Source organism: Malaclemys terrapin, chromosome 13 (assembly GCF_027887155.1).
Source record: "Malaclemys terrapin pileata isolate rMalTer1 chromosome 13, rMalTer1.hap1, whole genome shotgun sequence".
Lineage (NCBI taxonomy): Eukaryota > Metazoa > Chordata > Testudines > Emydidae > Malaclemys > Malaclemys terrapin.
Window position 1 is genome coordinate 20,000,792 of NC_071517.1, and position 18,534 is coordinate 20,019,325.

The window sequence follows — 18,534 nt, forward strand, 5'->3', positions numbered from 1 at the left end:
CCGCAAAACAGCTGTTTCGTGGCGTAACAAGCTCTGAGAGGGAGGGGGGAGGAGTGGGAATACGGCACGCTCAGGGGAGGGGGCTGGGGCAGGGATTTGGGGAAGGGGTTGGAATAGGGGCAGGGAGGTGGTGGAGTTGGGGCGGGGACTTTGGGGAAGGGGTTGGAATCGGGTCAGGAGGGGGAGGGGCCAGGGGCAGAGGGGGGTTGAGCACCTCCTGCATGTGGTGTTCTGTCCCATCTAGTGCCACTGAGGGTACATCTATACTTACCTCCGGGTTCGGCGGTAAGCAATCGCTCTTCTGGGATCGATTTATCATGTCTTGTCTAGACGCGATAAATCGATCCCGGAAGTGCTCGCCGTCGACACTGGTATTCCTGCTCCGCGAGAGGAGTACGCGGAGTCAACGGGGGAGCTTGCCTGCCGCATGTGGACCCGCGGTAAGTACCTTGTAGTTCGAACTAAGATACTTCGACTTCAGCTATGTTATTCACATAGCTGAAGTTGCGTATCTTAGTTCGAACTGGGGGGGTTAGTGTGGACCAGCCCTGAGACCACTTAGAGCAGGGATTCTCAAACTGAGAGTCAGGACCCCTCAGGGGGTTGCAAGGTTATTACATGGGGGGGTTGTGAGCTGCCAGCCTCCCCACCAAACTCCGCTTTGCCTCCAGCATTTATTATGGGGTTAAATATATAAAAAAGTGTTTTTAATTTATAAGGGGGGTTGCACTCAGAGGCTTGCTATGTGAATGGGGTCACCAGTATAAAAGTTTGAGAACCACTGACTTAGAGAGAAAGAGAAAATGAGTTTGCTCTACAGCCTTAGCTAACGGCCAGTTGGCTTTTAGCTCGTGTGGTAGAGGCTCATGCACTGAGCTCCAGAGGTCCTTGGTTCAAGCCAACAACTGGGATCTGTTGACGTTACACTTTTACCAGTGTAGCTGCACGTGGCCCAACTTCCACAATGTAGACAGGCCCTTAGAGTGACAACAAACCTCTTGTCTTTCCAACAGAAATGTAAACTTTGCTGCTTTAACTTTGCTTTCCTGCTAAGCAACATGGAATGTATTAACCTCATACACACCCACAGTTGAAAGGGGGTGGCAGGAAGAAGAGAAAACACACTGAATGTAACTTTTCCCTCTCCGGAGAGGAACAGAGAGGAAACCTCAGATGATAGATGCTGGTCTCTGCGTTTGTTCTTAACTCTTTAAGGTGTTCTAATACCACCAGTTTTTAAAGAGAGGAGGGGAGGGGCAGGGCAAGGGGTTGCAGACCCAACAGCAATGCTTTTGTTTAAATCAAGCTGGGTAACTGAGGGGTGCATGCTAAGTGCTGTTTTACCACCACTGCTGCTCCCAGATTCTGAAAGAGACCCCCACTTTTTTCAGACCACTTCAAGCATTGAATACCAGTTGATGGGTGTGGCATAAGGATTTAAGTAGAGTAAAGGCTCCTATTAATGGGGTGGTGATGTGGGGGAATGGGTAATAGGAAAGCCAGGACAGAGATGGACATGGACAAAACAGAAAAAAGGGGTAATGAGGCTTATGCTGGTGGGTGCCAGTGGAGATGAGGGAAGAGATCAGCAGGGGCAGCATCTGAAGGTGATGCTTTACACTTTTTGTATTCCTTTTTGGTACTTTTGAAGTGGCTGCTCTTTGTCCTGTGGTTTTTCAACAGGAGGGCGAATGGGATACTGAAGGAGGGTTACCTTGCCTGGCATATGCCCTATTAGGGGAAGGGAACAAATCTGTAGCACTGGGGGGGGGGGGGGCACACGACGCCACACAATGAAAACTAGACCAGTTCATGTGCTGCAAGGCCTCGAACTGTGCCAGGAGAGTGCAAGGGAAGCAATCCGGTGCCGGGTTTTGCTAGGTCTTAACAGCAGGCTCCCGTTCGGGAGGAGCCGAGTTTTGTGGGTGGCTCCGGGAGGCAAGGCAGCTCCCCGCCCCTCAGCTGGGAGTCTGGAGAGCTGGGGGAAGGAAACTTCAGAGTAGAGCCGAGCGGCTGAGCGAGGAGCAGCTCGCCGGGATGGGTACGGGGTAGCAGCTCTGCCGGCATCTGCGCTTCCTTTCCCAGTGGCAGGCTGCCCGTGCAATCCCCCCCCTGTGGCCCCACCATGTAGGGAAGCCTCCTTGCACGCCGCGGATTCCTCCCCTCCACCCCTCCCATCGCATCGCGCCGTGTCTCGCTGGGGTTCGCACCAGAGCAGAGGGGCTGCTGCGAGGGACCATGCTGAGCGCTCCAGCGCCCGGGCTGCTGCCGCTGCTCCTGGGGCTGCTGGTGCTGTGCCGGGGGGGCGCCGGGCAGTACTCCAGCGACCTGTGCAACTGGAAGGGGAGGTAAGGACGGAGCCATCCCCCCTGCCCCGCCAGCCGTTTGGGGAGAGGAGGAGGAGCCCGAGCGGGACATGTCCCGAGCCCCAGCGGGGCATGTTCCGAGCTCCGGGGGAGGGAGACAGTCAGCGCTGCCGTGTCTCCCCCGGATTTGGATTAAATTCTTAACGCGCTTTCGTTCAGTTTCTCCGTTTGTTCCGGGGCAGCTCGGTGTCCAGCCCGGCCATGCAATGTGCGGCTCTTCTTTAACATTCCGGCATCCGAGGGAGGGAGCGGGGGGGCTCTTTGCGGGATGTCTGCCCCGCTTTTTAAATCTGGTTGAAATCGTCACAATTTGGCAGCCCCCGACCATAGCAGATTTAACCTCCCGGATGGGATCTGTTCCATCTGTGGCAGGATTTCACCCTTTCACCTTCTCTTCTTCCCTTTCTCTCCCCCCCTCCCCCGCCTGGCTGAAGGAGAGAAAAGGGACAACTTGATTTTGAACAGTGTCTTTCCTTTTAATGATATCCCCCTCGGTTCCCCCTCCAAATAATTTTTCATTCCTTCTGTGTCGATAGAATGCCTCTGCCTCTCTGCAGTTGTTTAAGAGCTACGAGGCCAAGGGTTACGTTTTCGGGCTTGATTCTCCTTTCCTTGTCTCAGTTTTGCCCCCATGTCACTTTCTGATTTCAGTGGACCGATTCCTTATTTACGCTATTTCTTTGGGGGGTTCTCCTTCCGGACCCCCACCCCCTGTCTCTCTGCCATTCAATATCTGTGTTTTGTCAGCAGTTTAATATTGAAACTAAAAGGCACGAAGGTCTTGATCAGATATAGTGAGGTGGATCTATAAAATGGATTTACATGTCCCTAGTCACTTTCTCAGTGCCTCTCTCCATAGGCTTATGTGAAATTTTACGGAGTAGAGGCCCCGATCCTTCTTCCTTTGACAACAGTGAGAGTTTTGTCCGTGATAGAGGGAGGAGGAAGGAGTTGGCCCAGATATCTGTGTGTATGTGGAATTTGGATTTGGGTGTAGCCAAAAATCTTTCCCCTCTTTTGGTCTGTTTTTTTGAGGCGGGATAGAGAGAAGGGGGTTGATTAACATTCCAGGAGTAACTATCAGCATTACCAAAGACGTGCCATGGGGAGATGAGGGGGAGGTAGTCTTAGCAGGCATAGGAAGGGTATTTCTATTGACCACAACACCTTCCACATCTGTGCAACCTAACACCGAAATAACCCGTTTTGTAACTCATGTCTGGTGACCTCCTACACTTGGCATTAACTTTGTTGTAATGCAATACACCTGCAAGTCATTTTTGTGATGAAAGTTGACTGTGTGTGTGTATACCATACACGCACAGAGAGAGAGGTAATTAAGGAATTGTCTGGCTCAGATATTTTGTTTTAATTGTTGGTGGTTACCTTGTTTATTTTTCATGTTTATTTCAAAGCACCTGGATAGTTTTGTAATAGGGTAAAGATTTTAGGCCCAATTCTCCACTTACTTTGGTGAAAATCAGGAATATTTCTGCTAAAGTCAATAGAGTTACACTGGTGTAAGTGAGAGGAGAATCAGGCTCTTTGTGTGTTCCCATTAACAGTTTACCTAGCTTCATTCAGATTTCACCTGTATGGAACTCACTGCTTTACCAGACTGATATATAAAGCTATTGGGCCAGATTCTGTTCTTAATTACACTGGTGGGGTAACTTCAATGCAGTAGCTCTGGATTACACCAAAGTCATTTAAGGCAAATTCTAGTCAATTGTTCTTTGGCTGCCATAACTATGCTAATCACCCTAGTTGTGAAACCTCTTGAACGCTCAAAGTGTTTGGCTCCTAAACTTTAATCCTCTGTAATAACTTTACTTTGTCTTCATGGTTTTGCAACCTCTTCTACTGTTTATAATCTAAAAAATCTCTCATTTATATTCACAATCAAAATTGTTGCTAAATTAAGTACACATGTAGCATATATTTGGTTTTTGGTTTGGCTAAACCTGTTTTTAATGGGGTACCAATGTAATACAGTTAATGTAATAAATTCATGTGTTTAATCTGAATTGATTAAAATAAGAGTTTAGTTTAACTTGAAATGGAAGGATGTTTTGGAATGGAGTTTGTTCAAAGCAGTGAAATGTGGATTTATTATGCTATATACTCTTGGTCCAGATTATTCTGTACAATCTGAAAGATGCATACAGTTGGCAACTATTTATGAACTTCTAGTGACTCATGACAATTGGTAAAATGTTGAACTATAAATCCAGTTGGGGGTGTGTGTGTTTGCAATGTACAACTGATATGGGACAAAGCCTACAGTTGTCAATTTCAGTAGCAAATTCCTAACAATCTGCTTTTCATACATAGCTCTGTGGTTCTATAGTTTGGGGGCAGAGCCTGTCATCTCTACTCCACCACCCTGAGCATTTCAACTTTGCATAAACAAGGCCTAGAACATGGATGGCAATGTCATCTGTGCACCCATACAAATCCAGTTTGGTGTTTTTTTTAGGGCTCTTGCCCTCCTCCTCCTATCTGAGCCAGTGACCCTCCCACTGACAAGGCAGGGTTGGACATGGCTGTGTCCTGAGCCACTCAGTTTTTTGACTACCAGCCAAAGGGGATAGTTGAGAGAAATGTGAGTCATTCTTTGCTACAGAGAGTTTGGAGCTGAATTGGTGACCCAGGCTTGGAATTTCCCATTGTCACCGGTCAGCCCCATTTTTGCTTATTAAGGAAATGACACATCCTTGGTGATCCTTCCAGTTGCACAAGAGCAGAAGGGCTGACTTCTTAAAAATAGGTGGAACTGCCCATATTGAGCAGCTTATGTGTCACTACTATATCCAGAATGCAAATGAATTTGGAGCTCAGGGTGAGACAAAGGCAATTACATATAGATTGAAGCTGACCTCTTACCTCTTCTGAAAAGAAGTAGTGACCCCAGGACTGATAATTGAAGGGTATCATCTAATTGTCACTTTATGGGTACTGTTTGTGTGTCATCCACTCTATCCATAAAAGTGATTTTGCTTCTTAAGAATAAATACTGTAACTAACTTTTATTTACACAGGGCAATCAAATCCCATGCTTAAAGGGCACAAGCTGTGTTTGCTCCCTGGGGTCAGGAAGGAATTCTTTGTTTAAAGTATAGCATTTTTGCAATCAATTAGTTGTCTTTATAGCTGTCTGTCTACATTAGCAATTTATAAGGTGCCTATCATCTTGGTGTCTAAGTGCCATTGGAGGTTCAGTCTTCTTCTTACAGACTAGTAATAGGATATTGCCAGATGCAAGTAAGCAGACCCGATAGGTCAAGGAGTTTTTGGAATCGGTGAGATTATACACTTAATGTTTTGGGCACCCATTTTCCATTAATGAAAATTGCCTGGTCCATATAACTTAGGCATCTTTGAAAATCTCAGCTATGATTTCTTTCAGTGTCTCAGATTTGCCAGGGAAAGTTTGCCATAATGTACGATCTGATTACTTACTGCAGGTGTCTTTAGCAAGGTCTTGCACTGTCTTAAAAGGCCTAATGGAGAACCCCAAGCCCCTGAGGAAATTAGAAACCATACCATGGTGTGGTCCAATCAGAATTCATAATTATTTTGTTTATTCTAAAGATGTCCCATTTTCTTTGAGTGAAAAGTGCTGCTTTGACTCCACTGAAACCTAACCAGTGTAGCCTTTAACTCAGACTGTGGGCTTGTCTACATGAACATTTAGTTTGTGACAAGTGGGGTGTAAATCTACTCCACACTAACCTGCTGTGCTTTAAGTGTCTGCATGAAGCCTGCAGCCATGCACTAACAGTTCCCTAGCGTGCTTTGATCTACTCCCATTTCAAAGCGGGGTATTTCAAAGTGCACTAGGGAACAAGTAGTGTGCTGCAGCATGCTTCGCAGATACACTGTATGGCAGGGTTGTGTGAGGTCCATTTTTACACCTTGGCTTGCCACTAAATAAGTGTTTGTTTAGACAAACCCTAGGAGTAAAGACACCTCCGTCCAGCCCAGTTCTTCCATGGACTGGCTGTGTGACCTTGGGCAAATCACATTGCCTCTCTGGGCATCTGTTTACCCGTCTGTAAAACGGGGATAATGTTGCTTTCTCCTGTTTTTAAAACTGCTTTGAGAGCTACAGATGAAGATCGTTGTATAAGAGCTAAGTGTTCCTATTACAGTCATCTTTCCCGCAGCTATGGTGGACACATTCTCATCTTATAAACATCGCCTGTTGCATTGTCATATATAATAATTGGTTTCACAAATGGCAGTAATGGATCTTTCAAGACATGCAGTTATATGGCCCTTTGAGACTTCAGGAAGGCTAAACATCAGGCAGACAAGTTCAGTGGAGCAACATATCTCTCTTGGGATCTGTAGGAGGAAGTATTGTTTATTAGGACCTACTCCTAGAACAAACAGTACAACGGGGGTGCCTTATTCATTAACACACCCATAAAACAACTGACCTCTTGCTATGTCATATATTTAAAAAATAAAAACCTCAAGTTAAATTAAAAATAGCTTTTATGGCCTCTGCATTATGTGCCTGTGGGACAGTTTATTACTGGGTACTGAGATGTAAAAATGAAATTGAACAAACTTTCAATATGGTGATAGATGGCAGCATTATAAAAGTTCCATTTCATTTGGACTAGGTCTTTAATATTCTGCAGGTTTACCTCAAGTTTTGAAATCTGCTCAATTTCTGAGTCCTCCATTATAATAGAGCTTGATGTATACAGCAGGTACCTGTACATAAGAACGGCCATACTGGTTCAGACCAATGGTCCATCTAGCCCAGCATCCTGTCTTCCAACAGTGGCCAATGCCAGGTGCTTTAGGGCAGACAGTACTCACTGTATCTGTCTAACAGCATCACTTTGTTGCCTGTGGGATATAATTGGCTACATGTAAGAATTTTAGAATCAATTTTCTTTCATTTGAACAATAGCATGAATGTGTGTATATATATTTTTGCCATGCAAAAATTCACAGTCTCAATATTGGGATCATCTGCAGCAACAGTTTTATTGTGTTTGAGCTCCCTATTCAGTCCCTCACCTTTCCCCATATGTTTTAACAGTATCCTTCTAGGGCAGTGGCTCTCAAACTTTTTTACTGGTGACCCCTTTCACATAGCAAGTCTCTGAGTGTGACCCCCCCCTTATAAATTAAAAACACTTCTTAATATATTTAACACCATTATAAATGCTGGAGGCAAAGCGGGGTTTGGGGTTGAGGTTGACAACTCACGACCCCCCCATGTAATAACCTCCTGACCCCCAGTTTGAGAACCCCGTTCTAGGGTGAAATTCACGCCGGTGCAGAGGACCAGCACAAGTCCTATGCATCACCTAAGTCTTAGTTTGAGGGTTTATTTGATATCTCTGTGATGCATAAGCCTTCTGCCCAAAAGACCAACTTCTTCATTTCTGGTTTTGGCTGAGTGTCATCGCACAAAACCAGTATTGAAAAATTGATTTTTGTGGACAAGATGTAAATAGGCAGTCAATATGAGATATCCCATTGAAACTTCTGTTTCTTGAATATGTCAAGTACTACCGTGTGTCTGAGGGCAAGAGAATAAAGGTCAGGAACTGGTCGCTCTCCCCCATCCTTTGTGCTCTTGATGTGGCTTTCAAGATTATTCAAAAGCACATGTTTGCAGACAGTATTATTAAAACTGAGTTTTTCTGAGCTTCCTTGTGTAACCTCTATCAAGTGGGTTACATTGACACTAACAATAATGAGTCACATCAACAGTAAATGCAAACCATATGTTGGTTTGTTTTTTTCCTTTTTTATACACGGCTTCTTGTAACTCGTCTAAATGCTGACTGAGTTTAAATCCAGCATCATTTGTTCTGTACCTAAATATACTGAAGAAGTGGGGAAGAGGGAGATGTGTGTTGGAGATGTGTTGAGAGACCAGAATTTCATGTTCATAATTTATGCCACGTTAAAATGAGTTCTGTGTCTGACTCTGCCACAGACTTCCTGTGTGACCTTGGACAAGTCTCTGTGCCTCAGTTTACACATCTAGAAAATGGAGATGTTATGAGGCTTAATTACTTAATATTTGTAAAATACTCTTGAGATTCTCTCATGGAATGTGCTGCAGAAATTGACTTTTTTTTAAGGTTTCCAAGGAGGAACCTTTACAGGCAAGTTGAAGCTCTTAAACTTTATTTTTCAATACCAGATCTCCACTATAATGTTTCATGATCTTGCCTATTCAGAATCGTTCACTGTATTTTTCTGCCTATACAGTACTGCCTTAGAATAAACATTATTAAACACCGTTGTTGGTTTTTGTTCTTAAATCTCACTGCCAAACTTTTAATTATTTCTATTAGAGGAGAGCCTTGGGGCCCCAGCTGAGATCAGGGGCCCACTGTGCTTATAGGCTGCTTAGCACAGAGGGAGAGACAGTTTCTGAGCATGGGAGGGGAAACATAGGCACAGAGTCAAAGTGACTTGCCCATATCTGTATAAGTTAGTGGCAGGGCTGGGACTAGAACCTACATTTTCTGATTACCCGTCCAGTGCTTTTCCCACTAGACCTCACACTTCCTTTGCAACCATTTTGAATGTTGAAAAATTTGGAAATGTGCTGTATATTTTGGACCATATCTTACAAAACCTTTAGTTACTCACATATGTACAGGTTTTCAGGATTGTGCACTATATCCAGTAATACCAAGTGACTATACATCGTAACATAGGGTAGATATCTTTTAGGGCTGTCCTTAGTTTAGGCCTCATTCAGGCCGTTGAGGCTCCACAGATCATACAGTTTAGGCTTTGCCTACTCGCAAGTGAGATACTAGTCTGTTGTTTACCTTTCACTGGAAATTAACTCTAGGTTTTCACCTTTTGTCTACCCTCTTTCCGATGTCACTAGATTCTGCTGCAGTTCTTGTGGGGTGTTTTGCATAGGCAATGGAAAAAGTTAAGGTTTAATTCTGAATTCATTTTGAATTGTGATTTAACTTCTTTGGATTTGTCTGGAGCTGTTTTAAAGCCCATCCCAAAATATTAACACATTTCACAGTCTTGATCTGCAAGATGATCTCTCTCAACCACGACAATGGATCAGGCCCGTAGTGCTATAAAGCGTTTTGCTGACTTACCTGTTTTCTGAGAATTATGACCAATGTTTAAATAGTTCTGCTACTCATCTAATTTCCCTGTTCTCTTTATCCCTAGTGGCTTAACTCATGAGTCTCACAAGAAGGATGTTGAACAGGTCTACCTCCGCTGTTCTGAAGGATCAATAAAATGGATGTATCCCACAGGAGCACTCATAGTCAATCTGCGACCCAATACATTATCTGCCTCTTACAAACACTTAACTGTTTGCATAAAGCCTTTCAAGGACTCCGCAGGAGCAAATATTTATTTGGAAAAAACTGGAGAACTGAAAATGTTGGTCCGAGATGGAGATCGCAGCCGCAATAAAGTGTATTGCTTTGGTTATGATCAAGGGGGCTTGTTTATTGAGGCTACCCCTCAGCAGGACATTAGCCGGAAAATTACAGGATTCCAATATGAATTGATAAACAAGGGGACGGCATCTGATTTGCACACAGTTTCTGGTGAGTTTTGAGCAGTTGGCTGCATTTTCATAGATTGTGTTGGATATATGACAGATGGTAAAGTTAATAAGTGGGAACACATCAAGATCTGAATTTCATCCACTTTTAGGGCATGCTAATAAATTCTTCTTTATGTAGAAGAATAGTTTTGTGTGAAAGCTAGTAACATGGATTGAATTCCAAAGAACTGACCCAGAACAGCACGGAGTGACTGATTCTCCCCTCACATACCGTCTACACTATGGGCACTGCAGTGGGACAGCTGTGGTGTTGCCACTGTATCTGTAGGGTAGATGCTTCATACAATGACGGAAGTGGTTTTTCCATCCCTGTAGTTAATCCATCTATCTGACTGGCAGTGGCAGCTGGGTCAATGGAAGAATTCTGACCTAGCTGCCTCTAAACTAGGGAGGGAGGTTAGGTCAGTTTAACATAATGTTTGGGGGGTGTGAATTTTTCACACCCTGAGTGACATAACAAGGTTGATCTAAATTTTAAATGTAGCCCAGGTCATAGTGGTAAACAAAGTCAATGAAGTTACACCCATTTAAAGCCAGTGTGAGTCAGAATCAGGCTCCAGGATTCTTGCTTAAAACTATTTCCCAGCTTTTATTGTTTTAAAAGACCCCAGTGCTGCATGTTTTGAATAGTAAACATTTTAACAAGGAGAAATGCCTTGTTTTTGTTTTGTTTTCTCTCTGCAGACACTCCTACTCTGCTGACCTAATTACGCTTTACAGAGACAGAAAGTGGGTACGGTAATATCTTTTATTGGACCAACTTCTGTTGGTGAAAGAGACAAGTTTTCAAGCTTACACAGAGCACTTGAAGCTTATCTCGTTCACCAGCAGAAGTTGGTCTACTAAATAAAAGATATTACCTCGCCCATCTTGTCTTTCTAATATCCTAGGATCAACTAGTCCTGTATTTCTTGTCCACTGAGACCACTCATTGCAGCTCCCTGTCCTTCTAAAACCTATGAGATGAGATTTGCAGTGTATCCTGGAGAACAACAGGTATAGGTTATTTTGTACCAAATGAGGGAGTAAGTTCCAAAGTTAAGACCTTCATGGGGAATATCCTGCTGGTGGCCCCCTCTCTTTTAAACTGATCTCTACTGTGGCAGTATCACAGGAAAAGAGTGGTGTCTCTGAAGTAGTCAGGTCTCAAATCACTTAGGGCGAGTTAAAACTCGCATCTTAAACTTACTAAACCCTGAGAGCAATATGCAGTCAGTACAGATTCTGAGGCACTGGTGTCGTGTGCTCCCAGTGAAGGACACCACTCAACAAGTGGTAGCATAGCTGATGATATTCCATTTTCTTATTCTCCATATTTCTTAGATTGCATATATAATTTATTCCTGCAGTGATTTATGCCAAATAGGAAAAACCTCTAAGAAAAGACTCCTGCTTTCCTTTTGTGTGTAAATACTTTCTATACTGTCAAGTAATTCTAATATTTGTATGTCAGTTCACATATTGCATCTCTGAATACAGCTGTTAGTTTATGACTGTATTCATGAGGTAGTGAATTGTTAGCTTAGTGATATAGTAAGGTTATAAATCATGCAACACCCATAAGAACTGATAGGTGGCGCATTTGCCATTAAAACCAAAAAAGTTAAAGCAATTTTATTAATGATGTTTTTATTTCATTATGTTACTTGTGCAATTTTATAGCTGGATGTCTAGGCTTCATTGTGTCTACAGAGAATTATCTAATGAGTCTTGATTGCGAAAAGTGACACAAAAGAAGTCACTTAAATATACACAGAGGAGCTGTTTCCATTAAGATCACCTCTGCAAAGAATGATATACTGAAAACAGCATATGTTAACTGCATAGTAAAATCCCCCTGTGGAAAACATTAACTTTAAATACTCTTTAAATCTGGTGTTTGAAAACCATTGAATCTGAGAATTTTTCTCTCTTTATTGGGGGTGTGGGAAATATAATCAAAATTGTAACAAACCACTCCATGCATTTTATGCCTTTTTTTTTTAAGCTAATTTTTCTGGTACGCAAAGTTAGAACATGAAAAATAATTGCCCTGATCCTGCCATTTACAATTCACTATCAGAGTGCTGAACCTGTGTGAAGTCGGGCTTCCTGTCTGTGTAGCAGTTCACCCACATATTGTAAACTGCAGAATCAGGACCAAATATACTAAATGCATAAACTTCTACATTTTTGGAGAATTAGCTATATTAGTGCTATTAGTTCTTAATAAAAATATTTTGTTTGTTAAAATCTTGGAGATATTTTGGAATTCGGAGTTGATCTCATTTTGAGCCTTCCAGAAGCCAAACCAGTGACTGTATGTGATCATATTCTTTTCCTTTGATAAGGATATTAACAGTCACTTTTTCTAAGACTACTCCATCTTTAATTGCTATAGCCACTGGTTGAATCCCAGTGCTGTTTTCCAGAACAATCTGATACGTATGTGTTTTAGGCCATGTCTACACTTACAAGCTTATAGTGACACAGCTGTACGATCGCTTGTGTAGCCGTGTTATGCCAATGGGAGAGAGCTCTTCCATCGACATAATAAAACCAGCTCAGCAAGTGGCAATAGCTTCTCCTGCTGACATAGCACTGTGCACACGAGTGCTTACGCTGGTAAAACTAATGTCGCTCGGAGAGGCGGGATGTTTTTCACACCCCGAGTGACAAAAGTTTTGCCGACAGAAATGCTAGTGTAGACATGGCCTATGTGCGTGCATGCATCAGATCGGCCATAAAGTGTCTGTGTGATTTGGAAGAACTTTTTTCCCTTGGTGCTAATCCCACAACAAAATCTTCAGATCAAACTCAAGGGATCTTCAAGTTATATTTTAAATTATCGTTGTCTGGTTTTGGAACCCCTAGCTCCTGGAGGCATTCTACTCATGTGTGTTCATCCTGTGTGGCTCCTGCCAACAGTCAAATGAACCTGATTTAAATTCTGTGAATACCTATATATCTGGTGGAGCTGCCAAATAAGTAGCTGTCTACCCCTGTAACAGATCAATATGTATTGGGTATCTTGACAGATCCTGGACCAGCCATTCTTCTGTAGCTGATTCTGTTTTTCTATAAAATCATTGATTGAATGCTTGCTAACTGGATTGCAAACTTATCTCCAGACAAACAGAAACCTAATAAGCAATCAGTTGATTTCTCAACTACTGTTTCTTCAGCTGAGAAAAAAGGCCCAACCACAGAGCCTTTACCTTACATAAATTGAAAGCCTGATGTGAGGGACTGTTTGTTACTTTGGCACATGCTTGGATTCTGATTGTGCGACTGTTGCAAATGGAAAAGTGAATCTGATCTTCTGCTAGTTACAGTCTGGCAGAGTTCAACTTAGTTGGAAAGTATCTACTTGAAGAGTAGGTTGAGGTGCTGTTGCAGATCAAGGCTGAGATGCACTGGCAAAACTGTACAGGGAAACTTTCCCTTTTCCTGGACCCAGCCAGTGCACTTTCAGGTGCTCTAAACCAGGGGTTCTCAAACTGGGGGTCAGGACCCCTCAGGGGGTCGCGAGGTTATTACATAGAGGGTCGCGAGCTGTCAGCCTCCACCCCAAACCCCACTTTGTCCAGTATTTATAATGGTGTTAAATATATAAACAAGTGTTTTTAATGTATAAAGGGGGTCACACTCACAGGCTTGGTACGTGAAAGGGATCACCAGTATAAAAGTCTGAGAACCCCTGCTCTAAACTAAGTAGTGTATTTTAAAAGATTAAGAATAACAAAATAAAACAAAAAAAAAGACTTAAGTGACAAATACCCAGGTGCAGTTATTCTGCACTTTCCGTTCCTCAAGCTAGAATATTTAATGAAATCAGGTAGTCTAAAATTTCTGTGCACTGTTTCCCTACATAGTGGTGGTGGTGTTTACTGGTGATATTATTGTACTCTGCCCTTGAATTTATTCTCTCTTCCTAACCTGGCATCCCAGCACTGATTAAAGAGCACAAGTCATCTGTTTAATACTTTAGTGACCTATTGTGCCCCCAGAATCCTGACATTGCAGGGTGCATCAATAAATCAGCAGTACTTGGCAGGCTGCCAGTGATTTAATTAGAGGATCCAGAGTTTTATTAGTTTACCATCATTCTTTCTCATTTAATTGGAATTTAGCAAATAATACAGTGAAAAATGTAGATTCTGAACAGGCTTCTTAATGTGCTTAGAGCAGTCAAAAAACATTCTCATAGCAACTTGAATCTTTCTCATAGACTTTAAGGTCAGAAGGGACCATTATGATCATCTAGTCCGACCTCCCGCATGATGCAGGCCACAAAGCCGTCTTAAAGCTAAAACATTGTGCTTTAAGATTTCCTAAATCTAAGTTCAACCCTTTCCTTGGCTGTAAATCTGCGATAGCTTCATTCATCATATTTTCTAAGGCTGCTCTGGAGAGCTGTAGAGTCTCCATGTTGTACAGAGACATGTTGTAATCCAGATTATATTAATTCAATACTGGATGATTTATAGCATGGCCTTTATTGTTTTAGTGATTTTTATTATGTGCCCACTTGTAAAAATACCATAGTGCTTTTAACTAATTGGAAAAAAGTAGCACACAAGAGGCCAAATGCATCCATGGTGTAAATCAACCTGACTTGAGTGCATGTATGCCGGGGATGAATTTGGGCCCACATTTCTAGTGGGGAAAACAGGTTTTCCAAGATTGGCCACCCCAAGTTTCTAATTTAGCATTGACTAAAAGTGAGGACTATCTTATTAAACAATGCATCCCACAATCGTCTGTAATATGTGGATGCAGTCTACATAAACTACAGGCCCCACAGTGCTATGCTCCAGGCTGTGTTGAGAGGCCATAGTTTAGATCAGGCCAGAGCTGATCATTACACACTGGGACCTGTAGGCTCTGCAGGTTGTACCTAATATTAACGAGGAGGATAGCTACAACAAGTGGCTCCATCTGATGCAAATTAGCTATGCCCAAGAAAGGTTACCTTGGCCCTTGTAGTTTGTTAAAGTTTGGCGACCTTCGTTTCATACATTCTCCTCTAGATAGATAAAGTAGTAGCCTAGTGTATTGCTGATTCTCCTAGTCTAAAGGAGCAGATGTATTATGCATTTTTGCTCGCTAGCAGTTGGCAGTGAAGCAGCATTGCTGCCTTGAGCCCCTAGATACGCAATTTTCATCCATTTTACACTGGGATCATTGAGTCTGATCCAAAGCTCAGGTAAGTCAATGGGAGTCCTTCCATTAACTTTAATGGACTTTGGATGAGGCCCTATGTTCTTAGAAGGTTGTTTGCTCAACTGCAGAATTGATTCACTGTGACTTTCTGGCCAATGGCCTTTGAGAAGCAGGAGAAATCTCGTTTGCTTGGGTTGTTAAATGAGATTCTTTTAATATTTACACTTACCCCGATAGCCACAGGCGCCGACTTGCTCAAAGCCCCACTCCCACTCCTCCCCTTATCCCAAAGTCCCACCCCTGATCCATCCCCTCCCTGCAGTGCCTCCCACCCACTGCTGAAAAGCTGATCAGTTGGGCTCACTGAGCAGCTAATCGCGGGTGGCTGGTGGGTGTTGAGCATCCACTTTTTTTTTTTTCCTGTGGGTGCTCCAGCATCGATCGCCCTACAATAGATGCCTTGACTACATTAGAAAGGATTTTCCAGTATAGCTATACTGACAAAGCTTCCTAATGGAGATGCAGCCTATACTAGCAAAAGGATTTCTGTGACTGTTATAACCCCTTCTACATTAGGGCTTTTGCTGGCACAGCAGTGTCAGTTAGGCCATAGGACTTTTTTTCCCCCGCCATACTCCTAACTGACATTGCTATGCTGGCCCACGTTTTTAAGTATAGTAAAACTAAATTTTCTACCATAACAACATCATACGTTCAGTTTGTAAAAGCCCGGAGGTCTATTTTAGGACATTTTACTTCTCAGGACTCTGATTCTTAGTAAATAATCCAAAGTAAGAAATTACAGTGATAAAATGTACAGAACTTACTTATCTTGGATCTTTTTTGGGGGGGACAGGGGGAATGGAGGTATTTTCAGCTGAAAAAAAATTGCTATTACAGCTGTCGAGTAAGGACCAGGTTTGGATTCACTTACTCATGTTGAGAAGCACCTCACTTAAACTATTGGTGTCTAGCACAATGTCAGCTGTATAGTCAAACTTGAATAAGGAAGTGTTTACCACTTCACATAACACAAGAACCAGGGGAGGTTACCCAATAAAATTAGTGGGAAGCAGGTTTAAAACAAACCAAAGGAAGTACTGCTTCACACAAGACACAGTCAACCTGTGAAACTCGTTGCCATAGGATGTTGTGTTGGCCAGAAATATAACTGGGTTGAAAAAAGAATTAAGTTCATGGACGGTAGCTCCATCAATGGCTATTAGCCAAAATAGACAGGGAGGCAACCCCATGTTCTGGGTTTCCTAAGTCTCTGGCTGCCAGATGCCGGGACTGGAAAACGGGATGGGTCACTTGATAATTGCCCTGTTCTGTTCATTCTTTCTGAAGCATCTGGCATTAGCCACTGTTGGAAGACAGGATACTTGGCTAGATGGATGATTGGTTTGACCCAGTGTGATCACTGCTTGTTTGTATGTTATGTTCTTGTAACTTGATTGCTGGAGTTCACTGAAAATATTCATGTGACTGAGAGTTCTGTGCTACCGAAGTCAAACTTTAACAGAAATGTTCTTTATCTTGATGACATCTATCCATTATAATGCAGGTTCTGCTACCCATTTTATGAGTTTCCTTTATTAATGCCCGGTGGCTAGCTGAGAATGTTTATAGATAACTGAGGTGCAACACTCAAATGTTTAAAAAAAAAAAAATTGGATAAATCCAGTTTTCTAATTGAGAACAATATCCAGCTACTTCCTGTAAGCTGTTAATTCACTGGCTCGAGCTGGTAGAAAGTGTTGGTACAGTGCAAATATTTAGAAGCTTTCTTAACTCCGAGTCAGCTGTTTCCTGTGCCTCCCTTGAGCACTATAAGGGGTACAACAAGACCCTAGAAGTGTGTCACCCTTCAACCCCAGCATTATGAAAATGCTAATAGCCTTCAGTTACTGCAGCACCCTAGGGCACATCTTCACTGGCAACGTTAAAGCGCTGCCAACATGGCTTGTATAGTTGTGGCACTCTAAAAAACCCACCTCCAAGAGGGGCATAGCTCCCAGTGCAAGGGGCGAAGCTCCCAGCACTGGTGCACTGTCTATACTGGCAGGTTATAGCGCTGAAACTTGCTGTGCTCCGGGGGGTGTTTTTTCACACCCCTGAGTGAAAAAGTTGCAGTGCTGTAAAGTGCCAGTGTAGACAAGCCCCGACTCTGGTCTGTATTTGGGAGCAATCGTGCCTTCTGCTTCTTGAACTAGTGGTGTTGCTGATTCTCATTGCCTAAAAGGGCAGGTGCATTTTGCATTGTTCACTGCCTAGCAGTTGGCGGTGAAGCAACATTGCTCTGTTGGGCATTAATCCTGCAAACACTTAGGCCTTGGCTACACTGGCAATTCACAGCGCTGCACTTGCTGCGCTCAGGGGTGTGAAACCCCCCCCCCCCCCCCCGAGCGCAGCGAGTGCAGCGCTGTAACACGCCAGTGTAATCCGCGCCTGCAGCGCTGCACGCTCGCTCGCAGTGCTGCAAGCTACTCCCCTCAGAGAGGTGGAGTACTTGCAGCGCTGCAAGAGAGCTCTCGCAGCGCTGGCGGCGCGACTACACTTGCGCGGCAGTGCTATGAATCCACAAGTGTAGCCAAGGCCTTAGGGATGTGAGTAACTTTAGGCTGTATTTCTCATGTGCATAAGAATTTGTGGGATCAGAGTATTGGCGTTGGATTACTTTCCCATCCACAGTGTGCGTGCTTATTGGCTATATTGGCAAAAAAGATGGTGGAAATGAGCACGGCTCCAGTGCATTTTAACTAAAAGCTCAGTGATCTATGCATTTTACAGGTCCTGGCTTCTGAGTCACTGTCATCGTTGAGAACCATTGGTGAGGAAAGTTATGGGGTCTGCTCTTTAATTTCCAGTAGGGCTGTCGATTAGTTGCAGTTAACTCATGCGATTAACAGTGCAATTAATCGCGATTCATTTTTTTGAGTTAAACAATAGAATACCGTTGAAATTTATTAAATATTTTTGGATGTATTTCTACATTTTCAAATATATTGATTTCTGTTACAACACAGAATACAAAGTGTACAGTGCTTACTTTATATTGTTTTTGATTACAGATATTTGCACTGTAAAAATGATAAAAAGAAATAGTATTTTTCAATTCACCTCATACAAGTACTGTAGTGCAGTCTCTTTATTGGGAAAGTGTAGCTTACAAATGTAGATTTTGTTTTGTTACATAACTGCACTCAAAAACAAAACAATGTAAAACTTTAGAGCCAGAAGTCCACTCAGTCCTACTTCTTGTTCAGCCAATTGCTAAGACAAACAAGTTTGTTTACATTTACGGGACATAATGCTGCCTGCTTGTTATTTACAGTGTCCCATGAAGGTGAGAACAGACATTCGTTCACATGGCACTTTTGTAGCTGGCATTGCCAGGTATTTACATGCCAGATATGCTAAACA

The 18,534-nt window shown here is 43.0% G+C and overlaps 1 protein-coding gene across 1 annotated transcript in view; it reads left to right on the top strand.

Annotated features, from left to right (window-relative positions):
• The first annotated feature begins 1,993 nt into the window (after window positions 1-1,993).
• METRNL (meteorin like, glial cell differentiation regulator) overlaps window positions 1,994-18,534 on the top strand; it is a 33,047-nt gene continuing 16,506 nt past the window's right edge. The window contains exons 1-2 of the mRNA XM_054047472.1: window positions 1,994-2,348; window positions 9,555-9,943. Coding sequence (XP_053903447.1) covers window positions 2,239-2,348; window positions 9,555-9,943 — 499 coding nt within the window. The 5' untranslated portion in view covers window positions 1,994-2,238. The remainder of the gene's footprint in view (window positions 2,349-9,554; window positions 9,944-18,534) is intronic.